This window comes from Piliocolobus tephrosceles, chromosome 21 (genome assembly GCF_002776525.5).
Source record: "Piliocolobus tephrosceles isolate RC106 chromosome 21, ASM277652v3, whole genome shotgun sequence".
NCBI lineage: Eukaryota > Metazoa > Chordata > Mammalia > Primates > Cercopithecidae > Piliocolobus > Piliocolobus tephrosceles.
The window spans coordinates 50043627-50065133 of record NC_045454.1 but is presented as its reverse complement, the minus strand read 5'-3'; the positions used below and the strand labels follow the sequence as shown (position 1 = coordinate 50065133).

General features: G+C 57.4%; 1 protein-coding gene across 2 annotated transcripts in view; it reads right to left on the bottom strand.

Moving 5' to 3' along the window:
- SGTA (small glutamine rich tetratricopeptide repeat containing alpha) overlaps positions 1-21156 on the bottom strand; it is a 26109-nt gene extending 4953 nt beyond the window's left edge. Inside the window, exons 1-8 of one of the 2 annotated variants that reach the window (XM_023183644.2) lie at positions 21057-21123; positions 8009-8731; positions 7115-7237; positions 5652-5758; positions 5307-5391; positions 3434-3533; positions 1838-1942; positions 706-844 (exon numbers count right to left, since the gene is read on the bottom strand). In XM_023183644.2, the coding sequence (XP_023039412.1) occupies positions 706-844; positions 1838-1942; positions 3434-3533; positions 5307-5391; positions 5652-5758; positions 7115-7214 (636 nt within the window). In that variant the 5' untranslated portion in view covers positions 7215-7237; positions 8009-8731; positions 21057-21123. Of the gene's footprint in view, positions 1-705; positions 845-1837; positions 1943-3433; positions 3534-5306; positions 5392-5651; positions 5759-7114; positions 7238-8008; positions 8732-21056 lie in introns of both variants that reach the window. The other variant, XM_023183643.2, reaches the window with a different exon arrangement.
- Positions 21157-21507: the final 351 nt, after the last annotated feature.

Genomic DNA, 21507 nt, shown 5'->3' with positions numbered 1-21507 from the left:
GGGGACACAGTCTGTCACCCCGTGTTTATCCCTCACACAGCCCGACCGCCCGGGGACACAGTCTCTCATCCCGTGTTTATCTCCCGCACAACTCCACAGGCCGGGGACGGCACAGTCTATTATCCTGTGTTTATTTCCTGTATTCTGCCACTTTGATGCCTTGGGGCCTTGCTGGCCTGGCAGAGCCGCCCCCTCCTAGAGTAGCCAATTCCCAGAGACAGCAAATGACTCACCCAGAAATGCACCTTTGAAACACAAACCAACCCAGAACCCACACCCTCAGCACCTCCCCCATCACCCCAGGGCCACAATCCACCTGCCCCACTCACCCCCAGGCCAGGAACCGGGCAACCAGTGGCAGCCCTCAGGCCTGGGTCTAATGAGATGGCTCCAGCCCGCCAACCCTAAGCCTCCTCACCTGGCCCCGCCGCAAAACCCACATCGAGCGTCCTGTCTGTGCCCCTCCCTCCGCCTCCCCTCGCAGGCCTGCGGCCGGCCTACTGGTTCCAGGGGTCTGGGGCACGAACCTCCTCCTCGTGACAGTCACTTCCACGCCTGTGCATCTCACCACTGACCAAAACAAAGCCCGGACCTTCACCACACCCAGGTTAGGCCAAGCGCCGCTGGTGCGCCCGAGGCCCTGTCCCCCACCCGCACAGTCCGCTCCACTCCGCGTTCTGGAGCCACTCGCCCCGCTGCACTCACGGGGCTGGGGGCCTCCCGCAGCTTCTGCTCCTCTATCTTGAGGTTGGACTTGTACGTCTCGTTGTCAGGGTCCAGATCCAGGGCCTTCTCGTAGTAGGCCGCGGCCTCCATGTGCTTGTTCAGGCTGGAGAGCGCCAGGCTGGAGGAGAGCACCAGGGACGGCCTGTGCCAGTCCGCCCAGCTCCAGGAGGCCCCGCCCAAGCCCTCGTCCCCAGTGGGCCCAGCAATCCCCAAACTGCCTCGGATGGTGGCACCCCCTGCCCACTGTCAGCTGGGTGGAGACAAACCTGGCTTTCTAGGGGCCCGGGGCGGGACCAAGGGAGACAGGCATGAGAACACCACTGCCGCACAAGAACTGGCGTCCCCATGGGGCCGCACACGAGGCCTCAAAGCCCAGAGCAGGCTGAGAGGAGGGAGCCGGCCGGCTCAGGGTCACAGGAAATGCGTGGATGTGGTCTTGGCCCCGCTTTCTGGCACAGGGCATCGGGGACCCTCAGGACTCAGTGACAGAGATGTCTCCTGTCGTCCACAAGCAGCCCGACCCCCACCTGAGTCTTCACTACTGAGGTGACTTGGGGCCCCTAGAGAGCCCAGGAGGAGGCGGGGCCTGGGGAGACTGGGCAGGTGAACAGGCCCCTCCCCAGCCTCCGGGGAGACCCAATCCCGCGAACTTTGAGCAAGGGCATTCAGAGAAGCAGGCGAATGAACTCTCACGCTGTGAGGGCGGCACCAGCTGCACGGGGCACGGGCTCCTGCCCCGGGGACCCTCCTGGCCTCGCCCTCAGACCCCTCCTGTCCTTCATCATAAACCAGGTGCTTCCCTGAGCTCTGAAAGCCACCCCAGCAAACAACGGAGCCTGAGTAGGGGCCACGGGAACCTCAGTGGACAGCCAGTTAGGAGAAGCAAGGAGCCCGGGGATCTCCGAGTGGCATGTGATGCAGGGCGTCTGTGGGGCTGAGCCTGTGACCTGTAGGGGCTACATTGGCTCCGAACGGCTAGTGTCAGAGCTGAACTGAACCGGGGTGGGAGAATCGGTTGTGGGTGGGGAAAAGCCACACAAGAGAGGAAGCAGGAGCAGGAGAGGAGGAGCCCCGAGAGACTGGAAAGAGGCAGCTGCAGACAGGCACTCACCCCATCCTGCCATAGGCCTTGCTGTAGTTGGGGTTGAGGCAGATGGCCCGCTTACAGTCCTCCACTGCGCCTGCATAGTTGCCGAGTTTGCTGTAGGCCGCGGCTCTGGGGAAGAAAGGCAGGGCAGGTCCCTCACTGGCAGCTCTGAGCCCTGAGAGCTGCGTTCCTCTTCAGCTTCCTGCAGGAACGGCCTCAGTCTCCCCCCTCTGTAAAATAGGGCTGACGGGGAAAGCTGAGAGGTGTAGCCACCGAGACGCTCTTAGACAGATGTGCGCTCAAAGCACCAACAGCCACTCGGGACTGCGACTCTGAATTTTATTTGCAAAAACTGTTCCAATCCATGGCTGCACAAGAGCAATGAGTGTGGGAACTTTTACACCCAAGTTGCGTTGACAAATTAGTTACATATCAGTAAAAAAAGAACTCAGACCAATGTCAAAGTTCAAAGCTCTTGGCTTACAGCATCTGAATTGTCTTCGCCACTTTCGCGTTTAGTGTTTCTCTTTACGACTTTTTCAAAGTACGGAGAAGCGTAAGCGGAGAATAAACTACCCCGTGACAAGCGACCAGGGACCCTGCACTCCCTCTGCAACTGTTCTGCAAGCCTAAAGCAGATCCCAGACCACACGTTCAAAAAAAACTCAACCCTCTACATGCTGGATTATTTTCCTGGCTTGACATCCACGTGGAACGCCGTGACACCTGATTCTGCATGTATGTATGCATGTACTTTTGTATGTATGTACATATGTAGGTACATATGTATGTACGTATGTATGCATGTACGTATGTATGTACGTGTGTACGTATGTATGTATGTATGTACGTATTTTTGAAACAGGGTTTTGCTCTGCTGCCCAGGCTGGAGTGTGGTGACACGATCTCAGCTCACTGCAAGCTCTGCCTCCCGGGTTCAAGTGATTCTCCTGCCTCAGTCTCCCAGTTAGCTGGGATTACAGGCATGCGCCACCACGTCCAGCTAATTTTTTTGGGGGGGGTTTTTTTGGAGACAGAGTCTCCAGAGTGGAGTGCAGTGGCGCGATCTTGGCTCACTGCAACCTCTGCCTCCTAGGTTCAAGTCATTCTCATACCTCAGCCTCTCAAGTAGCTGGGATTACAGGTGCACACCACCACGCCCGGCTACTTTTGTATTTTGAGTAAAGACATGGTTTCACCATGTTGGACAGGCTGGTCTCAAACTCTTGATCTCAAGTAATCCACCTGCCTTGGCCTCCCAAAGTGCTGGGATTACAGGCGTGAGCCACCACGCCCGGCCCCCAGACTAATTTTTACCTTTTCTGTAGAGACAGAGGTCTTGATATGTTGCCCAGGCTGGTCCCCAACACCCAGCCTCAAGTGATCTTCCCCCAGTGGCCTCCCAGAGTGCTGGCCAAGCCACCTGATTTTAACGTCAGCATTGACGCTCCCTGACCCCCTTGCTGGCCGCCTGATGCTTACTCCTGGTCTGGGACCGCCGGTGAATGGATCCCTTATCTAGAGCACAGAGGCCTCTCCCATCTCAGGTCCCTGCCACGCATCCCGGAGGACGCCCCTGCACACGGCCGCCCCTGCCCTGGGCAGGCCCCGAGCTGGTACCTGTTGCAGAAATAGATGGCGTTGGCTGGGTCGAGCTCGATGGCTTTTCCGTAGAAATGCACGGCAGCTTCAAAGTTCTCCACTTTCATCTGCTCGTTTCCTACAGGGAGAAAGGGAGACACTGGCCCGGGCGTCCGAACAGACCCGAGGGGGCTCTCGGCGTCACACCGGGTCCTTCGGGGCATCTAGGGCTCAACACAGCCGCGGGCTCAGGAGGTGTCTGCCTCTGTGGGGGGTTCGCTAATCGCAAACGGTCATCTCTACACCCACTAAGGGGGATGGAGGTGGGGGCGGCAGGGCCTGGCCTGGTGACGGTGGCTATCGCTGCCCGGATGGTGACCCCTGGGAACAGAACTGTTAATACAGCTCATCGGCCCAGGGATCGAGACTGTTCCTTTCGCTATTTCTTTTGGAAAGAGCTCAAGCGGAGGCCTGTATTTTAGAAAACTCCTGTGATACCTTCTACTGTCACAGGCAATGTGGCTTCTATCTAAGGCATGGGTCCCAGCTGGTAGGACAGTAGAAAGCCCGGCTGCTATGCCAGAACCAACCGAGAGCTCTGAAGACAGAAACCCGCTCCCACCCCCGAGATCCCAACTCAGGAGGGTGCTGGAGAAAGACGGGCACCAGCATGTTTCCTTCAACAGTTTTACTGAGATGTAATTTACAGCCACAGAGCTTACGCTTTAAAAATATAGGGCCAGACGCGGTGGCTCATGCCTATAATCCCAGCACTTTGGGAGGCCGAGGAAGGTGGATCGCGAGATCAGGAGATCGAGACCAGCCTGGCCAACGTGGTGAAACCTGTCTCTACTAAAAATACAAAAATTAGCCGGGCGTGGTGGCACATGTCTGTAGTCTCAGCTACTCGGGAGGCTGAGGCAGGAGAATCGCTTGAACCAGAGAGTCAGAGGTTGCGGTGAGCTGAGATCGCGCCACTGCACTCCAGCCTGGGCGACAGAGAGACTCTCTGTCTCAGAAAGAAAGAAAGAAAGAAATGGGATCCCACGCTGTGTGTCCTTTTGTGTCTGGCGTCTCTCCCTGAGTGTGATGTCCTCATGGTGCCTCTGCGCTGAGGCCTGGGTCAGAGCCTCACCCGTCCACATCCCACTGTGTGGACGGGCCACACTGCGCTGATCATTTGTTGTGGCATTTAAGCTGTTTTTGCTTCTTTTTATTGTTTTTTAATATTTCTTTTTTTTTTTTTGAGACGGAATTTCACTCTTGTCACCCAGGCTGGAGTGCAGTGGCGCCATCTGAACTCACCGCGACCTCCGCCTCCCGGGTTCCAGCGACTCCCCCGCCTCAGCCTCCTGAGTAGTTGGGATGACAGGTGCCCGCCACTGCGCCTGGCTAATGTTTTTGCATTGTTAGTAGACACGGGGTTTCACCATGTTGGCCAGGCTAGTCTTGAACTCCTGACCTCGTGATCCACCCGCCTCGGCCTCCCAAAGTGCTGGGATTCTAGGCATGAGCCACCGCGCCCGGCCTGTTCTTGCTTTTTGACTCTTGTGAACACAGCTGCTGTGAACATTTGTGTCTGGGTTTTTGGTGGACACGTGGCCAACTCTCTGGGGCACATATTTAGTATCTGGGGTGGAACCGCCGGGCCTCACGGAAGCTGTGTGACTTTCGGGGGCCACCAGCCAGTCTTCCGCAGGAGCCGTGCCATGCCTGAAGGTCAAGTTTCTTTGCACCTGTGCCCTCGCCAGTCCCCCTTCTGTCCCCATCCCCACAAGCCAGCGTGCTGGTCATCAGGGCACTTCCTTCAGCTCCCTGGGCTCCAGGGACCAGTCGGCCTCTGTGAGGGTCCCACAGCCCCAGAGTCCAGGTGGGGCAAGGCGTCCGTGGGGGGTGGAGGGTCCTCTCTTACCTTCGGTTTTGAGGCGCTCTGCCTCTGCTGCGGCCTCCTTAGAAGGTGGGTTTGGTACAGGGCACCTCGGGTTCCGCCGCACCTCCTGGACCCAAAGGCAAAGGTGGTTCGCTGTCCTCTCCTCCCAAGCTGGCACCCTCCAGCCTCAGCTTCCCTCAGGACCCCAAAGAGGGCTGCCAAGCCCCGAGGGCTCCTGGCCCCCCATCATGTGGCCCTGGGCAAGTGACAGCAGCACTATGCGTCTCAGGACCCGTCAATAGGGGGAGGAAGGCCGAGTGCTCCTGCAGCCATGTCCCTTGCCCAGGAGAGGATGTGGGCAGAGTGCCTGGGGGACGATGCACTCACCTTGCCCATGGCAGCCGCTTCAAATATCTCTGGCAGAGTCTGAGGGAGCGCGAGATCGCGATCTTCCACCGTCACCCCAAATGCAGTCTCCAGGCACTGGATGGCGACTGGAAGTGGGGACAGAGGTGGTCCCACTTGTTGCACGCAGCCCCGAGCTTACGTTTTCAGGTCTAGAGGCTGGGGGCGGTGCCCACGACTTCCCAAGTGTGTTCGTTCCCAAGGACCCTGGAACACGGGGGCCGCCGCCTGTGCTCTGGGCTGGGACAGCGGACCCTCCTCCTTCCCAGAAAGAAAAGCCGGACAGAGACACCCTGTGCGCCTGAGAGCAGGGGAGGCCGTGGGCAGAGTGGGGCCCAGGTGGTGACCTCAGGCCTCTGTGGGGTCCCAGTGCTGGGGCTGCCCGGCTGCAGCGCGGTGGGGGCTCAGCCCCACCAGCATGGCCACGTCGGGGGTGAGGTGCCCTGGATGCTGTTGCACCTCCAAGGGCGCCTGGCCTGAGTCGGGCGCTTGAAGCCAGCCACCAGTAAAGTCCTGTGTGACTGGGTTTGTACCAGGGCAGGACCATTGATAGCAGGACAGGAAACAGCCACAGGGCCGGTCTCTCCGCTGGCCCACCCAACCAACTCAGCACCCAGGGGGAGCTCCCACCAAGCCAGACAACACTAGCCCTGCCCTCCTCGTCGTGTGGACCCAGGGTCCTAACCCAGGTCAGAAGTAGGGGTCGGCCACTTCCTGCCCAGCTCTGTGTCCGGGATCCCAGGCACATCCCTACAGCTGTCAGTGGGCGTCCATGCTCCAGACATCCCTACAGCTGTCAGTAGGCGTCCATGCTCCAGACATCCCTACAGCTGTCAGGGGGCGTCCACGCTTCAGAGGCCTGACAGGCCTGGTGACACAGGTGAGCAAGGCACAGGTGGGGAAGGAGGACCTAGAGCAGAACCTGCCGGCCACACGAGGGTGCCTCCCCGAGCCCTCCTTTCCCTCCGAGCCTCGGATCCAGGTGTCGCCGAAGTGCGAGCAAGACCAGACAGGAGACGGCGGCGCCTGGGGCCTGGACAGGCCATGCAGGACACCAACGGGTCTGCGACTCTGGGGTGGGGCCAGCACTAGAAGAGCTGTTTTCCCATGACTGATGGCGACACACTGGGTGCTGAGAACATTCTGGAACCACACCTTGGTGGAAGACGGGGAGATGGAAAAAAGCCACCGGAAGACAGCTCAGCCTGAAGGAAGCAAGCGGCGGTGCCACTTGCAGTGGCAGGCGGGAGGGCTCAGCTCGGCCCTGGCTCCCGTGGGTGGGGGCTGTGTGGCCCTGGGCAGGCCCCAGCCCTCTCTGGGCTCAGCTTCCTCCCCCAAGAAGCCAGGAGGGGGACCAGCCGTCTACACACCAGGTGTCTACACTAGGCGACTGTGCCGGCCACTGCCCAGGAAGGGAGAGGGGGAGGTGGTGGGCACCCACCTACCTTCCAAGCTCTCCTGAGCGTCGGACGAGAGGCCCCCATGCCGGAGCTGATCGTGCAGGAACTGGATGATGGCGTAGGCCAGGCGCTTCCTGTTGTCCATCTTGAGCCCAGAAGAGGTAATACCTGGGGGTGCAGGAGAAACCCCCATCAGGACCCCTCACGCTCCCCACTCCAGGCACCCCAGCCTGCCCCTAACTCGCTGGGCCTCACTTTAAGGGTGCTGGCTGATCTCAGCTCCAGGGCGGCCAAGGTAGAAGGCCTTCATATGCCCAGATGATGACCGGAGGCCCGGAACTCACCAATCCGGCCATGCACACAGCCAGAAAGTGTGAGGCCAGCACGCAAGCAGGGGCTGCCCTAGAGAATCTGCCTGCTCCCAGGGCCTCCTGAGTGCTCCGAGGCTGGTTCTGAGGCCCCAGGGAGGTCCCCTCCGCCGCTGCTTCTGGCATGAGGTGGGTGGGGGCCAGGGATGCTGCCCAGCACCCTGCAGTGCTCAGGACAGCTCCACTCCACAGAACGATCCAGCCCCAATGTCCACGGTGCTGAGAGGGAGAAACCTTGTCCTGAGCCAGAGCCACTGCCCCTTTCCTCAATTTACCTCTTTTGTGGCATGTCAGCAAGCGTTTCTTAGTCATCCAACGGGGCCAGGTGGGCCTGCCCTGGCATCACTGTTTCACGGGACTTGCAGGACTCCGCCCAGGGACTTCCTGGGGACCCGTCTCATTCCTCCTCGGAGGCCTGCCGCCTCGTTCCACCTCAGACCCCCGTCCGGTTCCCCAGGAGACCCAGCTCGTTTCCCCTCGGACACCCGCCTGGTCCCCCCTCGGACACCCGCCTGGTCCCCCCTCCGACACCCGCCTGGTCCCCCCTCCGACACCCTGTCTTGTTCCTCACTCCCAGGACTTGACAGCTGCTTCTGCTCATGTCTGTGGTCCCTGCAGTTTCCTGCCAAAGCTCTAAAGGGCGCCAGATGGTGACATCGGGGAGGCTGTTCTGGAATCTGGAGCTGCAGTCTACGGACACGTCTTTTTTTAGTACAAGACCTTTCACGCAGGTTTCCTGGGTGCCTGGGCCAACCTGGAGGGGCCTGGGCCGCAGTGACCTTCACGGCGCTGAGCAGGAAGTCCCGCCACGAGCTGCGTGAGCTTCCCCCAGGGCAGGCTGGCCGGCTGCCTTGTGCCACCACCTCGGGCAGGCTCGGCCTCACCGTGCCTCCATTTACCCCGCAGGCCGGCCACGGTGACTCTAAATGTTTGGATGGAACAAGCTGCGCGGAGAAGCAGCAGCCGCCGCCGGAGCAGCCAAGTTCTGGGCTGAACGGTGTTTCCCTAGTCACGTCCTCCTGGGACCGAGCACGGGACCTTGTTTGTGTCTTTGTAGATAGAAGCAAGTGGAGATGAGGTCGCTGTGGTGGCCCTAACGCAGGGACTAAACACGGCCGCACGGAGACGGCCACATGCAGATAGAGGCAGAGGCTGAGGCGACGTGGTGACGTGAAGAAAGGCAGGGCTCACCGGCCCCCAGCAGCTGGAAGAGGCAGGACGGAGCCTCCCTCGGGACCTTCAGAGGGAACGTGGCCCGGCCCGCACCTTCATCTCAGACTTCTGGCCTCCAGAGCTGCGAGGGAAATCAATCTTGGTTGTTATAAGCCAGCCGGGTTGTGAGGGAGAGGCCAGGCGGTTTGGGTCCCGGATCGTGGCCTGCAAAGCCTGTGAGCTCGGACGGGTTGCTCAGCCTGAGCCTCCACCTCCATGTCTGTAAAATGGGGAGCCCCACTGTGGCTGCTGTCAGGGGTCAGGGCAAAAAATAACCCGGAAGCTGTCAGCCCAGCGCTTGGCGCCCTGTGGTGTCTGTTGTTAATAACATGCTTCTGCCAGGCGCAGTGGCTCACGCCTGTGATCCCAGCACTTTGGGAGGCCGAGGCGGGTGGATCACGAGGTCAGGAGATGGAGACCATCCTGGCTTACACAGTGAAACCCCACCTCTACTAAAAATACAAAAATTAGCTGGGCATGGTGGCACGTGCCTGTAATCCCAGCTACTCGGGAGGCTGAGGCAGGAGAATCACTTGAATCAGGGAGTTGGAGGTTGCAGTGAGCCGAGATCGCGCCACTGCACTGCAGCCTGGCAACAGAGTGAGACTCCATCTAAAAAAACAAAAAAATCACGATTCCTCACGGTGAGTCTCACGGCATAGACCTCGGTTGGCTGTTTTTGGTGGTGTGACCTACGGGAAGTGACTTAACTCTGCTGAGCCTCAGTTTCCTCCTCTGTCCCCCACAGATGGCGACACCACCTCCCCATCACGGGCGCGTGTGGGGATCAGGGGTGTGTGTGGGGAGGGGTATGAGACCAGGCGTGCACAATGCTGAGTGAACACCGCCACACGGGCAGGCACGTGGACGGGTGCCCGTGCACCCGCTGTGTCCAGATCAACACAGGCTGAGGCTATTCTAGAAATGCTGCCCGGCTGCACAGTTTCACTGGGAGCTTCACTGGGAGCATTTGGAGAACCTGCTCTGAGGCCAGAAGCAGGCATGGAGAAGGGCTGCTGTGGTGCTGGTGCGTGGAGGGGCAGCCCTCGGGGAGGCCCTGGGTGTGGGATGGGACCCCTATCCTCTGCACTCCTGCTGCAGGAGGGGACCCCCATCCTCTGTTCTCCCGCTGCGGGTAGGGACCCCCATCCTCTGTTCTTGCGATGAGTTTCCCTTAGCCGGGCCTCCCTCCTCCACCTGCTCCTTCCAGGCTGGGCTGGGCGGCCGCCTTCCCTGGAATCCACTCCCTGTGAGGGCCTCTGGTGTCTCCAAGCGGCTGGGTCTTCCCTGTCTGTGTCCCTCGCCGGCCAACACACAGGGTGGTGGGGCTGTGTGCCACCGGCCTTCCTCCTGAGGTCTGGCCCAGCCTGTGCGTAGTGGACCATATTTTTAGCTGCGCTCTGTGTGCCAAGACGCATGAGGCAAGGGAGAGGCAGGCCTGAGGCCTCCGGAGCAGGGGAACCGCCGTGAGGAGAAGCACAGATTTGAGATCAGACACTGGGATTCAGGTTGGGTCAGACAGGGCCTGGCCGAGAGGCCACCAGCCTCGGGATAGACAAGGAAGTGCTGGGCCTGAAGGAATCTTACACGGTGACGGCTGCCTCTGGATAATTTCTTATTCTTCTCTGCTCTCTGAAAAGTGACTAAAGTCACAAATGCCTACAAGGAAACTCTGACCTAGCACCCAGGAGGCCGCAGCTCCTCCTTCTGAGCCAGCACAGCACGAGAACAGCACAGCCGGGGTCTGCCGCCAAGTCCCACTCCCCAGCCGGGCCCCAGGGACCCTCAGCACACAACTGCGCTGACAAGTGGCTCCAGGGGCTGAATACTGTCATGCGCTGAACCGTGTCCCCCAGATCCATACACTGAAGTCCTAACTGCCAGAACCTCGGAATGTGACCTCACCTGGAAATAAGATCTTGGCAGATAGAATTCGGTAAGATGACGTCATATAAGAGTACGGCAGGTCCCTAGGGCAATAACTAGTGTCCTTATAAAAAGGGGACATTTGGATGCAGACACACACACAGGGGGAACACTGTGTGGACGTGAAGGCAGAGATGGGGTGACACGGCCACACGGCAGGGACACCGAGGGCAGAGATGGGGTGACGCGGCCACACGGCAGGGACTCCGAGGGCAGAGATGGGGTGACGCGGCCACACGACAGGGACTCCGAGGGCAGAGATGGGGTGACGCGGCCACACGACAGGGACTCCAGATCGCCCTCACATCCTCACAAGGAACGAGCCTCGTCAGCACCCTGATCATGGACTTTGGCCTCCAGGACCGAGACGATGAACTCTGTTTCAGCTGCCTGGTCTGTGGCACTCTGTCATGGCGGCCCCAGCAAACTCACACTATCTCCTGGCGAGCCGGCGTCTCAGGATGCACCTCTGTCCTCAGGATGACTCCAGCAAGTGGGTCGGCCCTGTCTCCAGATGAACCGAGGCGGGATGGGCAGGGGGACGTGGTCTTGTGCCCAGGGTCACGTAGACATGAGGGCAAACAGCTGTCGTCACTCGGAAGGGAGCAGTGAAGGGTGGTAGCCGAGGGACACAGGGGAGGGAGCGGCTGCACGTTGCTCACTGTGCCGCAGTTGCCTGAGGGGCAGCTTCTTTTGTAAGAAAACGATGCTTCCTATCACTTCTATGCAAACGTCCATTTTAATCTTTTTTTTTGAGACGGAGTCTTGCTCTGTCGCCCAGGCTGGAGTGCAGTGGCCGGATCTCAGCTCACTGCAAGCTCCGCCTCCCGGGTTCACGCCATTCTCCTGCCTCAGCCTCCCGAGTAGCTGGGACTACAGACGCCCACCACTGCACCCGGCTAGTTTTTTTTTTTTTGTATTTTTTAGTAGAGACGGGGTTTCACCGTGTTAGCCAGGATGGTCTCGATCTCCTGACCTCGTGATCCACCCGTCTCGGCCTCCCAAAGTGCTGGGATTACAGGCTTGAGCCACCGTGCCCGGCCCATCCATTTTAACTTTAAGTGCACAGATGTCTAACGGCCCAAGACACATAGGTTAACACATGTGCACACATACACAGAGGTCTTCATCCCTGTGTAGACAGGATCAGAGGCAGGGCACCAAAAGCTTTAAAAACCACGCAGATGACCTGTCTGAGCACTTCACAGACCTAGAACGTCAACTGTGTAAAACATCTGCTTATGAACATTGGCAAAGAGGGGAGGGGTGCCGCCAGCTAATTTGATTTTTCTTTAACAGACGAGATCTCACCACATTGCCCAGGCTAATCTCAAACTCCTGGCCTCAAGCAATCCTCCTGCCTTGGCCTCCCAAAGTACTGGGATCCCAGGTGTGAGCCACCACACCCGGCCTCCTCTAGGAGGCAAATGCTGAGGAAACCCGTGGATTCTACTGACCCACTGGATTTTGCAGAAGCTGTGTGTGTGCGCGCATCTCTCTCTAGATTCTGTTTCTCTCCCAGATTGGTGGTTCTCGATGGATCGTGCGGGCATCTCTCCCTAGATTGTGTGTCTCTCCCTGATCAGTGGTTCTCCATGGATCGTGCGTGCATCTCTCTCTAGATTCTGTGTCTCTCCCAGATCAGTGGTTCTCGATGGATGTGCTGAGACACTTGGTGGTGTCTCACATGGAGGGGGCGGAGGCCAGGGATGCTGCTCAGTGCCCTGGAGTGCCCAGGACGGCTCCGCCCCAGAGGATGATCCAGCCGCAACGTCCACAGTTCCCAGTGGGAGAGACGCTGGACTAGAAGAGGAGGACGTGAAGAGCCTGTGGGTGCACCCTCTCATGACCTCGGTGCGGTGACCCATGCGGCAGGACTGGGGATGGAGGTGTTCGCTCGAGGCCACTGGAGCCACAGGCACAGCAGGATCCATGCCCGGCAGGCACCTGACCTGCCCCCACACTGAAGATCAGAGGCGTTCAGTGTCTTGGTTCCCCTAAAATACCTCTACACGAGTTGAACAGCCACTACCCCTAGAAGACGAGGTGTGGGCCGCCTGACTGTATAACCCACCACACGCCAGAGACAAGCAAAGCATTGGCCCACCGGGCTTTCAACAGTGGCTGACATCAGACTCGGACAACACCGGCGATGTAGACGTCCATGCCTCTGCACACGCGCAGTCCCAGGTGTGCCCAGTTTTGTTTCCCTTTCAGGGAAAGCAACATCCATCAGCAATTGTTTAAAAAAAAAAAACAAAAAAAGGCCGGGCGCGGTGGCTCAAGCCTGTAATCCCAGCACTTTGGGAGGCCGAGACGGGCGGATCACGAGTTCAGGAGATCGAGACCATCCTGGCTAATACAGTGAAACCCCGTCTCTACTCAAAATACAAAAAACTAGCCGGGCGAGGTGGCGGGCGCCTGTAGTCCCAGCTACTCGGGAGGCTGAGGCAGGAGAATGGCGGGAACCCGGGAGGCGGAGCTTGCAGTGAGCTGAGATCCGGCCATTGCACTCCAGCCCGGGCGACAGAGCGGGACCCCGTCCCCAAAAAAAAAAAAAAAAAAAAACACCCAGAGAGCAAAAGAAGCCAGACACAAAGCACACACAGGGTGTGACTCCTTGACTCCGTTTCTATAAAACGTCCAGGACAGGCCCATCCAGAGACAGGAAGGAGATGCATGGGTGCCGGGGCTTGGGGAGGGGAAGGCGAGTGACAGCTGGTGGGGACGGAGCTTTCTTGCTTCCTTTTGGGGCGATGAGACAGGTCTGGAACCAGAGAGTGGTGATGGCTACGCAACCCCGCGAAGGCACCAAAAGCCACTGAATTTCGTGGTGTGGTAGTCACAGCTCAATGTTTTAAAGGAGGAGAAATCTGCAAGAGCTGTGTTTTGTGTTGGGGAGTTGCAGTCTTCCGGAAAGCTCCTGGGGGACGGTAATGAGTTTTCCACCCCCATCTCAGGACACAGGGGAGAGCCCGAAACTCTGAGGTCTGAGCTCAGGACGGTCTAGAGCCTGGCGGGCAGCCAGTCCCGGAATCCGAAGATCTCATGTGCGACACATCAGGGCCCACGGAGGTCAACCACCACCAGTAAGTGAAACCACAAGAGCTGACGTCATCCGCCCTGGCCGACAGGGTTCAGAGAGCAAACCAGTCAGGTCTCCTGACCCCCGAACCCAAGGAAAACAGGCACATGCCACCCAAAAGGTTAAGATTTTTGGTTTACGGAGTCTTTTTTGTTTTTTTTTTACCACATGTTTTGACAGCAGCATTACAACAGCCAAAAGCAAACAGCCCAAGTGTCCATGGACAGGTGAGTGGATCACCACGGGGTGGTCTATCCACACAACGGAATACTCTGCAGCCACAAAAAGGAAATCTGGACCAGGCTACGAGGGCGGACCCTGAGGATGTCACACTCAGTGAAACAAGCCAGACTGGGACCAATCCCGTGCGACTCCCCTCCTAGGCGGTCCCTAGAGTCACTGGACTCACAGAGACCAAAAGTAGAAGTGGGGGTGCCAGGGGCTGGGGAGGGCATGGGGAGTGACTGTTTCACGGGGACAGTTTCAGCCTGGGGAGATGAGAAACTTCTGGAGGTGATGGTGGCGATGGCTGCATAGCCGTGGGGATGTGCTTAAAGCCACTGAACTGTGCATTTACAACTGATTAAGATGGTAATTCTTGGCCAGGCACAGTGGCTCACGCCTGTAATTCCAGCACTTTTGGAGGCTGAGGCAGGTGGATTACCTGAGGTCAGGAGTTCGAGACCAATGTGGTGAAACCCCGTCTCTACTAAAAATACAAACAAAATTAGCCAATCATGGTGGCACACACCTGTAATCCCAGCTACTCAGGAGGCTGAGGCGGGAGAATCGCTTGAACCCGGGAGGTGGAGGCTGCATTGAGCTGAAATAGAGCCACTGCACTCCATCCTGGGTGACAGAGCAAAATTCCGTCTCAAATAAAAAGAAAGACTGGTTGGGCACAGTGGCTCACACTTGTAATCCCAGCACTTTGGGAGGCCAACGCGAGTGGATTACCTGAGGTCAGGAGTCTGAGACCAGCCTGGCCAACGTGGTGAAACCCAGTCTCCAAAAAATAGCCAGTAGTAGTGGCACATGCCTGTAATCCCAGCTACTTGGGAGGGTGAGGCAGGAGAATCGCTTGAACCTAGGAGGCGGAGATTGCAGTGAGCCGAAATCTCACCATTGCACTCCAGCCTGGGCAATAAGAGCGAAACCCAATCTCAAAAAAAAAAAAAAAAAACCAGAAAGACCAGGCACAGCGGCTCACACCTGTGATCCCAACAGCACTTGGGGAGGCCAAAGTGGGAGGATTACTTGAGCACAGGAATTCAAGAGCAGCCTGGGCAACACAGGGAGAACCCAGCTCTGCAAAACATTACAAAATTAGCTGGGTGTGGTGGCGCACATGCCTAGCCCTAGCTGCTTGAGGGGCTGAGGCAGGAGGATCGCTTGAGCCCAGGAGATCCGTGCTGCAGTGAGCACCCCTGCACTCCAGCCTGGGAAAGACAGCGAGACCCTGCCTGAAAAAAAATAAGTTTCTTTTCAAAGTCTGGGGTCTTTGAGATGAGGGTCCCAGCCAGTTGTCTTTAGCTGAGAATGGTGCCAACACCTTTTCAGAGGTTTCATTGGAAATGATTCTGTAACAGGCGGCCTCAGGTCAGGATCCCCACGTAAACACACCTCAGTTGGTGACTTCAGATTTGAAAGAGGCAACAGCAAGCAGCAGAAACAAGACTTGAGCCAGGCGCGGTGGCTCAGGCCTATAATCCCAGCACTTTGGGAGGCTGAGACCCGTCAGGAGTTCGTGACCAGACAGGCTTCTACTAAAAATACAAAAATTAGCCGGGCGTGGTGGCGGGTGCCTGTAATCCCAGTTATTCGGGAGGCTGAGGCAGGAGAGTCATTTGAACCTGGGCGGTGGAGATCGTAGTGAGCTGAGATCGCCCCACTGCACTCCAGCCTGGGAGACAGAGCGAGACGTCATCTCAAAAAAAAAAAAAAAAAAAAAATAGAAGCCAGACCTGGCTGAGTCCCCCCATAAACCTAGAAGGCGGGGGTCACAGCCCCCTCTTACAGAGGGGGTGACAGACCCAGACAGGTGGCACACGCCAGGTCATACCAGTGACAGCTGGAACGCGGCTTAGCATTCCAGGCACGCAGGGCCTTGCGCGATCCACGCTGGGGGCGGGTGTGTGGAGGGGGAAGTGCGTTCCTTCGCAGGCAACTAACACAGAATAAACCAAGAAATCTCATCGTTGGTGTACCTGTTTCCTTCTCTCTCAGACTGAGCTGTGAGGACTGGACGGGGTGGCGGGTGGCTAGGGATCCACTGAGGGTTCAGAGGGTGGAAAGAGTGATCCTCACTGAGTCACACTCCCCTCTCCTGGTCCCGCCAGCGCCTCTGTACCCCAGGGCCTTTGCACGTGCTGTTTTCCCTCCTGGAACCCCCACCACGCCCCAGAGAACCTCTTAGCTTCGTGGTCTCCACCCTGCCCCCTCCCTGTTAGCCTGGGGCAGAGCTGAGCAGAAGTGCCCCAGCTCGGACCCCCTGGGCTAGGGGATGCCACTGATCGCCAGGAGACTCTGCGTCCCATGATCATTTGCTCTACCAAGGTCCCAGGAGGCTGCACCCATTGAAATTCACAAACTGTGGAGGGTTGCTTGAGCCCAGGAGTTCGAGAGCAACTTGGGCAACAAAGTGAGACCCTGTCTTTAACAAAACAAAACACAACAAAAGATAAATCTACACGCTAAATGGAGAGGGAGCGAGGCGGCGAACCTGAGGAACTGGGGACCCCGATTCCCACCCTCTGCCCCGTCGGAAGTTTCTTCTGGTGTCTAGTGTGAGCAGGGAGCAGGCTCAATTTTTTTTCCCAAATAATTAAGGCAGGTGTCTCCCCCGTGGCACTGTGGGCATCTTGGGTGGATGATTCTGTCCTGCACACGGCAGGGGGCTGAGCGGCACCCCTGGCTCCCCCCACCGCACGCCTGAAACACTCCCCAGGTGAGACGACCACACACGCCCCCAGACACTGCCAAACCACCCCCAGCTGTAAATCACGGCGGCCACTAAGTGGGAAGAAGAAAGGCTGGAAGTCAGCACAGGTCAGCTTTTTCTGGCCAGATGACTTTGCTGTGAACTTTCTGCAACCTTCTGTGTGCAGGGTATTCTGGGTTTCAGAACCGCGGGTCTGCGGCGGAGGACAGCTCACCTAAGGTAAGCACGGGCCCCGCCCTGCACGTGACACAGGCCGGTGGTGCTAGGACCTGTGGCTTCTCTGTCATCCCCAAGGTGGGGGACATCATCAAACGGTTCTCAAATCTGCTTCAGCAGCCAGGCTTTCCCGTAAGAAAGCTTTCTGCTCTTCGGAGGGAGGTCCAGCAAGCATGAGGATGGCATTTTCCTCAACTGCCATTTGGCACTTGCTGTCTCTGGAACAACCACAACTTGCAGGGTTTGGCTGCGGGACAGCATTCTCAGAGAAGGCCTGCTGTGTCTCCCAACAGAGAGTGCTTTATGGGTGCTCAGGAGCCACGGCCGAGGCCTGGTCTCAAGGCAGAGGCCGCACAAGTGAGGGTGGGAGGAGTGCTGGCCCGTGGGGTTGGCGCCAGCTCCAGTGTTGCGGGCTTCAGTGTCCCTTTTGGCTCTGAGCCGAGGACTCCACATCCCACCTTTTCATTTCATCATTAAAATGAAAACAAAATCAAAACACAGCCCCGTTGGTCAGGGGCGGGGGCTCACGACTGTAATCCCAGCACTTGGGAGGCTGAAGCGAGAGAATTGCTCGAGTCCAGGTGTTCGAGACCAGTTTGGGCTATTATACAGGGTATAGTGAGACCCTACAAAAGAGACTCCACCAAAAAAAAAAAAAAAAAATTAGACTGACGTGGCGGCACACATCAGTAGTCCCAGCTACTTGAGAGGCTGAGGCGAGAGGATCGTTTTGAGCCCAGGAGCTGGAGGCTGCAGTGAGCTGTGACTGGGCTCTGCACTCCAGCCTGGGTGACAAAGTGAGACCCTGTCTCTAAAACCAGACAAAAAACTCACAACCACCTCTCTTCCTTATTTCCCTGCCCAGAATGGATCATTCAATGGAAAAAATAGAACATCCTCGTAAACTGAGGTCGTCTTACCTCCTTACACCCCAGTAGGAAGCGCCCGCTCTTGCCCACCGCCTTCTGTGAACACTCTGCCCACCTGCATCCCAAATCCATGGTGCTTCTCACCAATGGCAGGGCAGGAAAGCCAGGTGTCCGCTCGTCACTCCCCCTCAGGACACCCGAGTTCTAGCTCAGTCCCCTGCCCACTCCCCACATCAAAGTCCACTTTCTTCTAAAATGTCACCAGGAGGTCACTGTACACATAAAAGCCCTCAACTGCTCCCTGGAACCCCAGGAGTGTGCATAGGAGGCCCCCTCACCAGCTGGGGGTCACCTGTGGGGCCTACACCAAACCCTGTACGTGCCATTCAAACTCAAGTGCTCACCTCTCCTGCCCAACTCTAGGAGAGAATCTAGTATTCCTGCAAACTCCATCTCTGGCCCAGCATCTCTTACAAGGCTTTCTATCTCTTGACAGACTCATCTTCCCTTTGAATGCCAGCATCTGGCAGTGTCTAAACCTATGCACTCAGGAAAGCCTTCGATGGTTGAAAAATTCACAGACACGTGGTCAAGTTCCTTGGGGAGGCCATTTCTCTCTGGGTCTCTGTTTCCACCTCAGTAAAAGAGAAGACGGGTCAGGTGCAGTGAAGCACGCCTGTAAATCACAGAACTCTGGAGGCCAACGTGGGGGATCGCTTGAACCCAGGAGTTTGAGACCAGCCTGGGCAACACGGTGAAACCCTATCTCTAAAACAACAAAATACAAAAATTAGCCGGGTGTGGTAGTGCATACCTGTAGTCCCAGCTACTCAGGAGGCTGAAGTAGGAGGGCCTGAACCCGGGAGGTCGAGGCTGTAGTGAGCGGAGATTGCGCCACTATACTCCAGCCTGGGCGACAGAGCAAGATCCTATCTCAAACCATCCCTTTTATGCCTTCAGCCTGTACTGAGCACTTCCTACCAGGGCCACTGTTGGGTCTTGGAAAAAAAACCACCATAACATTGAGTAAGACTACAGCTCTCAAGGATCCTCCGATCTGGGGCAGAGCTCACCCCCATTTGGAATCATTCACCCTTCTAGGAAGATTTAATTATAAACCTCAGCTCAAATCCTTGGCGCACTTACAGCTTTCCAGGCACCCAGCTAAGTGCCGTACATGCGATAGCTCATTTTAGGGGTCAGCAAAGGTTTTTCTGAAAAGGACCAGACTGTCTTCAGCTCGGCAGGCGTTAAGTTCCCCACGGCAACTGTTCAACTGTGCCCTCTTAGCTCGAAATCAACCACAGGTAACGCGTACACCAAGGAGTGTGGCTGTGTTCCCACAAACCTGCATTCCCAAAAACAGGCCAGAGGTGGATTTGGCCTTCTGGTCAGTTAGCTGATACTTTGCCCGGTTGAATCCTCACACACCTGAGGTGGTTACTTTTATAATCCCCATTCCACAGAAGAAAAACTGAGGCTTGGAAAGATGGGGACCACCCAAGACCACCCAGCTATGAGGATGAAAATGAGGCGTTCTGGCCGGGCGCGGTGGCTCAAGCCTGTAATCCCAGCACTTTGGGAGGCCGAGATGGGTGGATCCCAAGGTCAGGAGATCGAGACCATCCTGGCTGACATGGTGAAACCCCGTCTCTACTAAAAAATACAAAAAACTAGCCGGGCGAGGTGGCGGGCACCTGTAGTCCCAGCTACTCAGGAGGCTGAGGCAGGAGAATGGCGTGAACCCGGGAGGCGGAGCTTGCAGTGAGCTGAGATCCGGCCACTGCACTCCAGCCTGGGCAACAGAGCGAGACTCCATCTCAAAAAAAAAAAAGAAAAGAAAAGGAGGTGTTCTGAACCCAGGCAGCCTCCAAAGTACCCACTTCTCACCGCACAAAATTGGGAACACACACAAAACTTTGTACACCATTTCCCCGGCCCACACACTCCCAGCTGCCCATGCTGGTGAAGACTCACTGATCTAGGCTAGGTTTTTTTTTTTTGACCGGGTCTCGCTCTGTCACCCAGGCTGGAGCGCAGTGGCATGATCTTGGGTCTCTGCAACCTCTGCCTCCTGGGTTCAAGGGATTCTTCTGCCTCAGCCTCCTGAGTAGCTGGGATTACAGGTGCACGCCACCATGCCCAGCTAATTTTTGTATTTTCAGGAGAGACGGGGTTTCACCATGTTGGTCAGGCTGGTCTCGAACTCCTGACCTCAGGTGATCCACCCGTATGGTAGGGTTTTTAAAGCATTATTGACATTCAAAGCTGGATCGTTTCCTGGGGTAGGGCCGTCCTGGGCACTGCAGGGTGTTGAGCAGCAACCCTGGCCTCCACCGATTCCAAACCAGGGGGTCCCCCGAGTCATGAAAAGCACAAATGTCACCAAGAATCTCTGGGGCACAGAATTGTTCCTGGTTGAGAACCACTGGTCAAGGGAGGGAAAAGGCAGACAGAACGAATAATCAGAGACAGAAACAAAAGCAAATGGGACAATGATCCAACCTCTGAGAGGCACACTGCACTGCAATTTTCTGGCACCTAATAACAAAAACAGCCGTTCTCAAGCCAGCTCTCTCTCATCAAGTTCCAGGCCACCTGATCAAATAATTGAATGTGGGTTTATCCTCATAATGACCCTCCGAGATATCTGCTTTTATAACTCGTTTACGAAAGAAGGTTTGCTCAGAGAGGGAAGGCGACTCATCCAGGTTTACACAGCGGGTGGGTGGTGGTGGTGGGCTGGTTCTGAATCCCAGATTTCCCCCACCTCTAGCACGATATGCAGCAGAAGACTCTAAACATGAAATAAGACGAACGGCTGCTAATTCTTTGGAGTTCTCAGATTCCGCTGGACCCTGCGCCTCTCATTCTCCCAGGCAGGGACTTCTGACAACGCCCGTTTTACAGAGGGGAAAACTGAGGCTCCGAGAAGCCAAGAGGCTGGATAAGGTCACCCAGGTAGGGACTGGCGGCGCTGGGACCAGAGCCCCGACTTCAGTCCCCACAAACGGGGGTCCCCGACTCACAGGGACGACGTTTCCAGGCAGTTAATAAGAGCGGAACTACAGCGAACACCCAGCGAGCGCTCACTACATGCGGGGAGCCCTCCCCTCCCGCCGTCCACGCCACCAGCCCGCGGACCAGCATTTCCAGGACCTGGGGCCCGGGGAAGGGAGATCAGGGCTCGAAGGGCCTGCCCGATGCCTCCCGGCCTCAGTTCCCCCTCCGTTCCGCCTACTCACAGGACCCCGCGCGTCGCGCTGACCCTGGCCTCACGATCCCCAACCTCTTACGGGCTCTGGGGCCCCCTGAGCCCCGAGTCGCAGACCCCACACCCGCCAGGCTCAGTACAGTGCCCCTCACTCACCTCTCAGGCTACCGATCCCCGACGCACCGACGGTTGCGCTTGCGCAGCTTGGAGCCGCCCGGCCCCGGCCCCCGGGCGCGACGCCTGCGCAGAAGAAGGGCGCCCCGGGTCGCTTCCCTTCTGCACAGGCGCGTTAATGATCCAGGTGGGCGTGGAAGGAAGTGACGCAACGTAGAGGCGGGAACCAGCTGGTCGTTAGGGCAACTGACCTCTACGACTTAATGGAGGCCGGAAGTCGGTGCTAGTGTGCCCTCTAGAGCGGGAATGAAGCGGTGCACCGTGGAACAGTGGCTGACTCCAGCCGGTCGCCGAGCCGACCACGTGGTGCTGGGCCGGCCACGTGGTGCAGCCGCGTTTGGCCACCTGGACTCCAGAGCGTCACAGCCGCGCAATGAATGGGAGTCAGTGTTGTCCGCTCGCTATCTTTGTTCATTTATTCACCCACCCATCT